At 51.2% G+C, this 11,861-nt stretch overlaps 1 protein-coding gene across 1 annotated transcript; it reads left to right on the plus strand.

Annotated features, from left to right (window-relative positions):
- Positions 1-8,717: 8,717 nt before the first annotated feature.
- LOC100283926 (uncharacterized) lies at positions 8,718-11,557 on the plus strand. The gene is made up of 3 exons (NM_001371964.1): positions 8,718-9,067; positions 10,485-10,750; positions 10,856-11,557. The coding sequence occupies exons 1-3, from the start codon at positions 8,899-8,901 to the stop codon at positions 11,312-11,314; spliced, it is 894 nt and encodes a 297-aa protein (NP_001358893.1). The 5' UTR covers positions 8,718-8,898; the 3' UTR covers positions 11,315-11,557.
- The last annotated feature ends 304 nt before the right edge of the window (positions 11,558-11,861 follow it).

The raw sequence follows: 11,861 nt of genomic DNA on the forward strand, positions 1-11,861 counted from the left end.
AAATCCGAACTGATGCCTCCGGGTTTCTGAATAATTCGCCGAGTCCCCTATCTGAGGTGACCCGGACCTTGAATGCTTCAAAATAATGGCGCAATTTGCGCGAGGCCATAACAACTGCATAGGCTATTTTTTCCAGTTCCATCATATTACATTTGGATGTCGTAAGTACTTCGGAGACATAATAGACTGGACATTGCCTGATTATGCCCTCTCTGCTCTGCTCTTGAACCAGCGCTGCGCTGACCGCATGCGGCGAAGCCGCGACGTAGAGCAACAGGGGTAGCGAGGGGTCGGGGCTTCTAAGAATCGCCAATTCTGACAGGTACTGCTTCAATGAAGCGAAGGCCGCTGTCTGCTCTGGTCCCCATGCGAAGTCTTTTGCGCCACGGAGTGTTTTGAGGAAAGGGAGGCTTCGCTCTGCGGATTTGGAGATGAATCTGTTGAGGGCAGTCAACCTGCCTGTCAGTCGTTGCACGTCTCTGGCTGACTGCGGGGGCGTCATATTGATGATAGCCTGGATTTTGGTTGGATTGGCTTCAATCCCGCGGTGTGACACCAGGTAGCACAAGATTTTCCCCTGGCGAACACCGAAGACGCAATTTTTGGGGTTCAGGCGAAGTCGTGCGTCCCGCATGTTCGCAAACGTTTCGGCGAGGTCGGCCATATGGTCTTCCTTGCTTCTGCTGGCCACGACGATGTCGTCCACATACGTGAATATGTTTCTGCCGACTTGGCCCTCGAGCACCGTTTTGTTGAGCCGAGAGAAAGTGGACCCAGCGTCTTAAGTCCCTTCGGCATTCTGATGAAGCAATACGTGCCGAAGGGTGTTATGAAGCTGGTGCTCGCCTTGTCCTCCTCCTTCATGTATATTTGATGGTAGCCGGAGAAGTAATCGAGGAGTGACATGACTTCGCACCCGACCACACTATCGACGATTCGGTCGATCCGAGGCAGCGGGAAGTTGTCCTTGGGGCAGGCCTTATTAAGACTGGTGAAATCGATACACATTCGCCATTTGCCGCTCTTCTTCTGCACCATCACTATGTTGGCGAGCCATGTAGGGTAGGCAATTGGCTCGATAAATTTGGCCTCAAGCAGGCGATGTACCTCAGCCTTGGCGGCCTCTGTCTTCTCATCAGACATCTTGCGAAGCCACTGTTTCTTCGGCCTCACCGAAGGGTCAATTCCCAAGTTGTGCTCGATGATGGAGCGACTGACTCCGACCAGGTCGAGAGCGGACCAGGCGAAGACGTCTTTATTCTTGGACAGACAGCAGAGGAGTCTCTCCTCGTAATGCGAAGTGAGGTCTTCGCTGATGGTGACAGTCTGCTTGGGTGTCGCCTTGTCGAGGGGGACAGTCTTGGTCCCGTCGTTGCTTTGTAGCTATGCTTTGTCATGTTCTTTGGCGGTTGGGCTGGCAGATTCAGGGACCTTGCGCTGGGCCGTGAGGCAGTGTACATTTCTTTGCCCGGGAACGAAGTCTCTTTCTATGTTACGCGCAACCTGCTGGTTGCCGTAGACTGTGATGGCGCCTTGCGGACCTGGGATCTTCATGCATAGATAAAGTCCGTGAATGGCTGCCTTGAACTTGTTGATGGAGCCCCGGCCCATTATGGCATTGTACGGGTACACCATGTCGACGATGTCGAATGTGACTTGCTCACTTCGGGCATTGGGTGCTACACCGAAGGAGAGAGGTAACTCTATTTTGCTGACAGGAAAGGTGCCCTTGCCGTCGAAGCCGTACAGCGGGTTGTCCGAAGGCTTGAGCAGACTGTGGCTTATGCCCATGCGATCGAAGGCATGGAGGAAAATGATATCTGCCTGGCTGCCATTGTCGACTAAGACTTTGTGCAGATCCCATCCTGCCACGCTGCAGTTGATAACCATGGCATCGATGTGTGGTGCGCTGCGCAGGTCGACGTCGCGGGCGTCGAAGGTCAATGGCACATGGGACCACTTTGTCTGCACGACTGGACCGGTGACGGCGACGTGGTTGACGCTGCGGTAATGGTCCCTCTTCTACCGCTTTGTGTCGAAGTCGGCGCTGGACCCCCCAGTGATTATGTGAATGACTCCGCGATACGGTTGATCGGCGAAGTCTTCTTGCTTTGGGTTTTGGGGGTGGTTGTGGTGGTGGACGTTTTGCTGTTGCTGGTGGGGGGTGGGGGTGGGGAGATACGATTTGTACCTCCTGGTGATGTTGGTATGCGTGGTGCGGTGGGTGCGGAGCGGGGCCGTGGTTGTATGGCTGAAGGGGTTGCTGGTATGTGTGCGCAACAACTCTAGGGTTGTCAGCTGGTTGCGCTCGTGCCATCCTGTCTCTGGTTGCCTTCGTTTCTGGGCAGTCTCTTGTAGGGTGGGCGCAGTCTTCGCCGTGGAACAGGCAGTAAAATCTGCGCGTCTGCTGCGCGCGTCCCCGGCCCCGACCGCGAGTTCCGTTTCCGCGGCCCTGGGGGGATACTCCTTGCGGCGAGGGGCCTTGCCAGCGGGGTTCTGGTTGGCGATATTGTGCACCTGTTGCTGATTGCGGTCGTCCCGACCGGAGTCTACCTGCGAGGGCCTCGTCCACGTGCGGCTGGACTGTGGAGTGTCTTTGGGTTTCCTCTGAGACTCGACTTTGCGCTGGTGGAGCTCCTCGGATCTGGCGTATTTTTCAAATAGCTGATACAACTCCTGGAGGTTCTTGGGCGGATCCCTGATGCAGTGGCTGTAAAGGACGCCGGCCCGAAGGCCGCTAATGGCGTAGTGGATGGCGATCTGGTCATCGACCGAAGGATTTTGTGACTTGAGGGTCAGAAACTTGCGGTAGTACTCCCGCAGAGTCTCTTTTTCCATCTGCTTGCAGAGTGAAAGCTCAGCCAAGGCGTCGGTGTCTGGGCGGTACCCTTGGAAGTTGAGCAAGAATTTGTCCCGGAGACTTCTCCAGGAGTCGATGGACAGTGGGGGCAACCTGGTGTACCAGGTGAGGGCTGGGCTTCGAGGGCGATGATGAATGACTTGGCCATGGTGGCGTCGTCCCCTCCGGATGATGCAACGGCGACCTGATAACTCATGATGTACTGTGCTGGGTCAGTGCTGCCGTTGTACTTGGGATAGGTCCCTGCCCTGAAGTTGGCGGGCCATGGTGACACTTGCAGGTGTGGTGCCAGTGGACTTCGCTCGTCAAGGTAATTGACACCTTGGAATGCCGCGGCGTGTGGGATGGCGTGGCCGTGCTGAGGGAAGTATAGGTCTTCGACTTGTGCGCGCTGCTGTAGGGGAGGGCAGTGTTGCAGGCCGAGGTGGCCTTCGCGCTGCATGAGCGCAATCTCTTGTTCGAGCTCCTGGGCCTTCTGCTCTTCGTCTCGTATCATCTGTCGCACCTTAGCTTGTGCAGACACATGTTGGCGCTTGGCCTCAAGGATTTCTTTTTGCTTCTGGAGGTTGCGGTTCTTGATGCGCAAGGCGCGCAGCTGTAGCTGCTATTCCGCTGAAACGCCGATGACTTCGTCGTCCTCGATGACGTCCGCACCCTCTGGCTGAGCGAAGCCTGGGGGAAGTTGCGGTTGTCCTCCAGAGCTGCAGGTGCGGAGACTGCCTTCGGGAGTGGGTTGTTCGTTGCGCTGCCTCTTGCTGAGTGCGTCGTCTTCGGTGGCCTCTTGGTGGGTGGTGTCGACGAGGGCCTTGCCCTTTTTCTCGGCTAGCAGTGCTGCCTTCGCAGCCTCGTCAGCCTTCGAGTTAGCTCTCTTGGGTGCCATCGCGGGTGGTTTTTCCGTAGCACGAACGGTGGGCGCCAAATGTTGGAACTTGCTCTCCCGAGCAAGTTGATCCAACGGGGGAGTGAGAGCAACGTAAACAAGGTTTCAATTCGAGATGGCAATAGCTCTGTTAATCTAGCCTCTCAAGGGCACTGTGCGGGGGTATTTATAGGTATCTGAGTGCCCAGCATCCTGAGTTAAGGACGCATGTGCCCTCAGGCGCCTAGGTTATCCCCGGAATATTCCCATAAAGCAGGGTTACAGACTGTAATTACAGGGAGACCTTTACAAATTAGGCCTGTAATGCGCAGCGGCCACGCAGGGCCTGTTACAATGGGCCGGATCACACGTGGGCCTCCATGTTGGACGAGGCCGTGGGATGGGACGACCTCGTCACAGGCCTTCGTCCGGCGACGCGTGGGACGAAGGGTAAGTCTGCCAGTCATCTTATCTTCGTTGGTGCAGCGAGGCTGGCAAAGGCATCGAGCGAAGGGTGGCGTCTTCGCCTTTGCCCCAACACTTGGCCTCGAGGATGCCTTTCTACTTTTGTACGTTTTGGTTCTTGATGCGTAGGGCCCGCAGCTGCAGCTGTTCTTCGGTTGAGATGCCGATGACCTCACCATCCTCTATTGCGACTTCGCCCTCTGTTGGAGCGAAACCTGGGGGTGGTGCTTGCGGTACGCCTCCAGAGTTGCAAGTGCGCAGGGTGCCTTCAGGGGTGGGGTGGTCTTGGCGCTGTCTTTTGCTGACAGCTTCATCCTCAAAGGCCTCATGGGGGGTGTTGTCCGTGAGGGCCTTGCCTTTTTTCTCAGCCAGCAGCGCTGTCTTCGCTACTTCGTCGATGGATGGGGCTGCCTTCAAACTAGCTCGCTTGGGGGCCATCGCGGGTTGTTTTTCGTAGCACGAACGGTGGGCGCCAAATGTTGGAACTTGCTCTCCTGGGCAAGTAGATCCAACGGGGGAGTGGAAAAAGTGTAAGCAAGGTTTAACGCGGGATGGCAAAAGCTCTGTTAATCTGGCCTCTCAAAGGCACTGTACGGGGCTATTTATAGGTACTCGAGCGGCCACCCATTCCTTGTCAAAGATGTTTATCCCCAGAATATTCCCACAAGAGGAGGTTACAGACTGTCATTATGGACAAGGCTATTACAGACGTGGCCCATAATACACTTATCCGCGTGGGGCCCGTTACAGTGGGCCGAATCCCACCTGGGCCTCCCAGCGCGGTGAGGGCATGAGACTAGTAGACTTCGACAGACCCTTCGTCTCGCCATGGAGAGGACGAAGGGGGACCGCGCCGGTCTTCATTCAATCGGCGCCTCCGGCTTGCTCGGGCGCGTTCTGTGGATGTGGTCTTCGGCAGTCCGCGGCGGGACGACGAGGGCATCAGCGAAGGGTAGCGTGTTCGCCTTCGCCCCAACAAGCCCCTAAATCAATAGTTCCAATGATTCATCCAAATCGAAGGACAAGTACCCAATGGACCAAAGATCATGTAAATCAAAGAAATGTTAGAATTGATTAGGAGGTTTTCTTGTGTTGAAATAGACCTACAACAAGTAGTCACATTAGTGCCACATTTGTACTGATCAATCTTCGCTCTAGTAGTTTGAGTTTGTAGGATACTTTTATACTCTATCCATCTAGATCCTATTAGTTGGTGGGTTTAGTACAACCTTAGAAATTTAAGAGGGTGAGGGCTAGATTATAATCCATGTTGCTTCAAAGCTACCACCTCTAGGTTAATCCTTTTACATGAAGTAAGGACAAAAGTGTAAGAGAGGTTCTATGTGTATGCAAGCTAGTTCTAAGTGATGGACTTGTCCTTAAGTAGTTTTGAACGTGGAGTGTTACACTAAGGAATCCTAGCTCCACATCACATAACATCTTAGAAAGGCCATCTTTTCCATGGTAATTTCAGCTAATGTATTCCTAAAATCATCATTGACCCACTCTTCTATAACGACACATGTTCTATCGTTAACCCGATATACGCAGGGAAGCAAATCAGCGATCCAACAACCATAGACATGATTGAAAACAAGCGTAACTCTTACCCGATCAACGATCTCCTTCTCTGAAAACAACAAATAAGCAAGAGTGAGTCACCTTCACCGACCGAATGGGGAAATAAGATATAATGCATGGAGTATGTGGAGCTCAGGATATTTTTGCAGAAAGAGGAATTTTTGATGCAGGACTATTTTGTAAAACATTTTATCTTTTATAAAGCGCATCATCTCCCAAAGGAGCACGAAGTTCTTCAATATAGAACAAACCCCCCTGGACTAGACCATCTAGGAATCTCGATAGTTTCCCACTGATTTTCATTTTCAAAAATAGCTACTGGACTTCCCGTCTACTATAGCTCACGGTTCAACCGCCGGACCTTTTAAAACCACTATTCAAAAGTATTTTTGGAAAACAAAACACTAATTGTCAAACCAAGCCAAAACTGACCCATATTCATGGACGCGGACTATTCGAATAGGTTTTTGAACTCTGCGCAGAGGTGTACACTTTACCCACTAGCTCGGTTTCTGCAATCTCACCATTGTGAGATTCGAATACCGAAACTCTCTCCTCCCCTGCACATCTTTACCTTAACAGTTATACCTAAAGGGACAAGGCCACCTCCATGCCCAAACCAGGACAAAACTTTCCCCCTCGTCCTCCCGGTGCTCCCCAGCCACCATAACCCCGGGGCGCAGATCGTGCAAGTTCGGATCAAGTGATTGCCCATACAGTTTCGAGTGGTTGTACTTGATAAGAGTAAAGGTAGTGAAGAATGACAAACCGATCCTTATACAAGAGGGACAATCCTTCATGCTCACACCTAACCTGACTGAGTCGTCACCTTAAGGCCCTCCGCGAACCAGGGAGTCCCTGATCATCTCGCTCAAAAGTGATAAGGGTTGATAACCCTTCATCATACACATTAAAAACATTTTATTTTGAAAAACTCGCACCTTTTCTCAAACCATTTTGTAACAAAAATGTCAAGGAGTATAAAGATGAATTGCAGCGAAGTTCTAAGGCTAGGTGGCCATATTAACATGTCTCTTAGCAGCAATGTCATATAGTGCATAAAATAACAGGCTGAGGGTTGTGTTTGAAAAGAATAGGTAATTTATGCATCAAAGGGATACAATGAGCTTGTCGTGCTTTAATCGGTGAAGAGTGAGAGATCGCGGAACTGGCTTCTGGCTCCACCGTCTAGCGTAAACTTGCAGAACTGGCTTTCAAGAGACGACACGAATGCTCCAACAACTATGCAGTATGAACGAGCAAACATACAAACCAAGAATTATATAACAAATATTCATTGTAGTGGTCAAGAATGGTGGTGGATGGGTGAATATAGTTTTGAGTAGAGTTTGTGTTGATGGAGTAGAGATGCTTACCCGAAGGGTGTATTGGAGGCGAAGCAACACTAGGTTCTATGCCAGCTGAGCGGGGTAATCGAGTTGGTGGGGGTTTGCATTGGCTCAGGGTGTTGAGGGCGTGGAGAGGGTAACTGGTTGTATTTATAGCTGGGCACTTGTGGTTTAGTACGGTAGAGTTCACTGTTTGTGAGAATAGTGGCGAAGGAATTGTCTGACTCAACCCCCTTGCGATCGTTTCTTCAGATGCAATTCCAAACTCGCCCCCAAATCCATCGGGTTTCGGATCACCCGCGGATTTTTACTCAATGTACACTTTTAAACAATAATTCAACTATAAACAATTAGTACGACAATAACTAAGTTATATCTATGGAGTTTAAACCTTCTAATGTTGAGCAGCAACATAACATTTCATAAATCATTAGCTAATTTACTTATTCAAAATAATAACTATTTTTATCTTAATCTTTTTTTGTGCAAAATAAAGAATGAACCAAATTTCTGGTCGGATGCGGGTCACCCGCGGCGGGTTGAAATAGAAACTTGTACACACACCCGTGAAACCTCGGGTCGAGCGCGATTTGCATCCGCGGGTCAAAATCTTCACACAAACATACACCCGTCGTGTTTAGTTCCTGTCGGGTTTGCGAGTTAAATTGCCATCCCTATATCCTGGAGTGATATATCATTGCTAGTTCGTGACAGGATGTGGCTATATATATGACAAACCGAAGATCTCGATTCTTATCTAAATCTTAGAGTTGTAAAGTCGAATAATCACTGTCGGTTCAACAAATGAACTCATCGATTCTTATATGAACCCTGTAATGTCTGTTTCGCGTTACATTACTTGTGCCTGAACAGAAACCCCTTACACCTTCTTAATTAAGCCCTCGTATAGTGTCACAACACATACGAATTAAAACCCGCCCCGGACGCCATATCACGTTGCCGTCGCCGTCGTCGTCTCCAATCATACGTGAGCTAAACCTTAAAAGGAACCACTTCTTTTTCTCTCTCTCTCTCTCTTTATCTCCTTGTCCGCGGATCACGCACAAAGCCGCGAACTGACTCAAACGCCATGGTATCGTGTAGCGAAGAAGATAAAAAATAAAAAGCGAGGCGAAAAAGGGCTGCCGGTTTCATCGATCTCTCGCGTTCCACGTAGGATAGGAGCATACAGCTACTGTAGCAGGGAGAGCGGTTGGCCTCGAGGCTCTCGCCATCTCGGGCCCATGACTTCCCGGCGGGGATGGGATAACTTGCGAGGCGATCCGGATCCGGGGCGCGGGCGCGGGCGGAGCAGTTCTCGTGTCACAAGCATGAGGCACGGTGGCAACATGCCGTCGATCAGTGGCGTTGGAATCTTCCACCTCAGCCTGGCGCGCGTCCGACGTGACGGGCCCAAGGAGGAGGAGGAGGAGGAGATAGCGACGGAGCTAGCTCCCCCTCTTATTGCCTCTGCCTGGCAACGGGGAATGGCACACAGCGGTTTCTTTTGCCAGCCAGCCCCTGTGCCCGCCTCCTGGCTTCTTTCCTCCCCCCTATAAAAGGATCCGGGAGGAGACCCCAGCCACGCTCATGACTTTTAAGAGTGTCGACCCTTGGCTTGGGTCCAGCCTTCAGACTTCAGAGGCAGGCTGCAAGAGAGTTCATCGATCTAGCTAGCTAGCTAGCGTGTGTTTAGGGTACCTAGCTAGCTAGCTTCAACATATATATCTTAGTTGCACACACAGCTCAAAAGAAAGGAATCATCGATCGATCGGCAGGGAGGGATGGGGCTGAGGGAGATCGAGTCCACATTGCCGCCGGGGTTCAGGTTCTATCCCAGCGACGAGGAGCTGGTGTGCCACTACCTCTACAAGAAGGTGGCCAACGAGCGCGCCGCGCAGGGGACGCTGGTGGAGGTCGACCTGCACGCGCGAGAGCCATGGGAGCTTCCAGGTGACTCTTCCCCTCTCTCTAGATCTGCCATGCATGATTATGCACTCCTCGATCTCCCTCTGCAGTTATCATCTAGCTCGATCTTTACGTGTCTCACCTGCCGACTCTCTCTCCCCCTCTCATGGTTGTTGCTAGCTCCATACGAATCTCTATGCTTCCCATGGATATCCATGCGTCTTGACGAGATGTTCATATTCCTTGTGCGCACTATTAGTATTCGTGTTAATCACTAGTACTCGGCCGGCCTCGATCTTCACCAATTGTATAGACGACGGCTTTGAGAATATATATGACGTTGGCCTAGTGATCAGGGATTTTGCTTATGGAAAATGGAACCAGAGTAAGCTAGCGATGTGTGTGTGTGGCCATTGCTGATGAATATATATGCATATGCCTGTATGCATGGCTTAGCATGGTCTTTCCGATCCTTAAAGGTATCCAACATTATTGGTGCCCAGTGCCCATGGCTTAGCATAAAGGCTGCGTGCATCACATGGTGCAAAGAGATGCTCTAAACACGCATGCATGTTCCAATTCTCTAAACACAAACAACAAGCAATGAGACGTATTTATTTCGTGTTTATTACATATATGTGCTCGGTCGTTAATTAGATTCACGAAACTTGCGTGTGTCCGTTACACGTGTCCTATGTATATATACTGTCCTTCAACGTCGTTGCTCGATCATGTGTAGGTAGGAGTAGGACTCCTCGTCGTCCTCGATCGCACACACGACGTACAGAGGATCATTTTTCTAAAGAAAAAGTACTACTGCAAATAAACCACCAAACCATGTATACGACGGGGTATATAGTTTGATATACTTTTTGATGGACGGAGCCGTGTTTTTTTGTTTCAAAACGGATGGTGATTGGACTGGTCACCTGCTATAGCTAGAGCTGATGCTGCTGTCTGTGGTATCACGCGCGCGTACGTACGTACGTGTAGTTCATGTCGTCGAGCCCCCCTGTGTAAACTAATATAATGTTCCGTATGCATCATATCTGCAATAATGATCCTTAATCAATACATATTCCATCTGCACCGGGTGTAATCTCTTTCAAGCTGCTAGAACGAAATCAATTGATCTCGGTCCCAACGCAACGCAACGCATAGCGTCTTGCTTACTCGTCACCATCCTTGATGGCGGCCTTGGAGGATCCGGTCCACTTCCTAGCTAGCTACGTCACATGAGTAACAGCCACGATTCTTCCTAGCTCTCGGTTCCTTCGAAGCTTCAATTTCCGGCCCGATCGATCACTTATCGTCTCAGCAGACCCTGCTGTGTACGTACACACACACACACACAACGCATGTACACACGCATGTACATGCATTATATAAATTCTTATATCGTACGCTACTAGCTAGCTAGCTGCTAATGGACACGTACGTACGTACGTCGAATACATGTCAGACGCGGCCAAGCTGACGGCGAGCGAGTGGTACTTCTTCAGCTTCCGGGACCGCAAGTACGCCACGGGGTCGCGCACCAACCGCGCCACCAAGACGGGGTACTGGAAGGCCACCGGCAAGGACCGCGAGGTGCGCAGCCCGGCCACCCGCGCCGTCGTCGCCATGAGGAAGACGCTCGTCTTCTACCAGGGACGCGCACCCAACGGCGTCAAGTCCTGCTGGGTCATGCACGAGTTCCGCCTCGACTCGCCGCATACGCCACCAAAGGTATATATATACATACATATATGCTACTATGTGTGTGTGTTGTTGCTGACCATCTTGGCCCGGCCGGTGTGCACGATCGACGTTCCTGTATGCGTGTGGTTGCAGGAGGACTGGGTGCTCTGCAGGGTGTTCCAGAAGCGGAAAGACAGCGAGCAAGACAACGGCGGCGGCTCCTCCTCGCCGCCGACCTTTGCCGGCGCGTCGTCGCAGGGGGTCGTTCTAGATCTGCCGGACGACCAGCAGCCCAGCATGACGATGGCCGGCGCGTACGTAGCAGTGGACCACCACCAGCCAGGCTCTTCCGCCGTCGGGTTCGCACTGCCGCCGCATGCGCAGGACAACGGCCTCGGCGATGGCGGCCTGGACGCGTTGCTGATGAACGGAGCGACCATGTGGCAGTACAGCTCATCGGCCCTCGCCGACCACTTCCCGCCGGAGGAAGTGACCGCCGCGCCCATGATGGGGCTAGGCTCCAGGGGAGGAGGTGACGGGTGCAGCTTCTTCTACGACAGCGGCTTCGACGACATGGCGAACATGGGGTTCCCGCAGGGATGGATGGGCTGAGGAGGCAAGGCACCAACTGCAACAACGCCATGGGATGATGGATTGTGAAGGAAACGATTGAATTGATTCCATTAGTGGTAGTATTGTACAGTAGGTACGTAGTGTGAGGTTAGTTTATTGGAAATTATTAGAGTGCACCTCCCCAATCCAAAACAACGGAATGAAAAGTAGAGCGCATGACGACAATTGTATGTATCCATTCACTCCTACTACTATGCTTGTACATTAATTAATTAGTATAAACGAATCCAAGTACGTACATGCATGTGTGTGCCACGCCAACTGTTAATTACTGATCAACAGGAGGCATCGTTTTCATTTGCTATATACGAGCATATCAACGCAAGTATACATACGCGTTTCTGAATATACTGAAGGTTGTGATTGTTCTACTGAACTTATTGGTACGAAACCCACTCGCTTGAGTTTCTTCCTGATTTATTAGTGGAAGAAACACTGGCACCGCAATAGTTCCTTAATTGATTTATCTTTTTCCATGATTTCTTTTTCTTGTATTCTTCCAGAAAACACGTAATAACTCATCTGA

The sequence above is a fragment of the Zea mays genome, chromosome 2 (assembly GCF_902167145.1).
Source record: "Zea mays cultivar B73 chromosome 2, Zm-B73-REFERENCE-NAM-5.0, whole genome shotgun sequence".
In the NCBI taxonomy this organism is placed as follows: Eukaryota; Viridiplantae; Streptophyta; class Magnoliopsida; order Poales; family Poaceae; genus Zea; species Zea mays.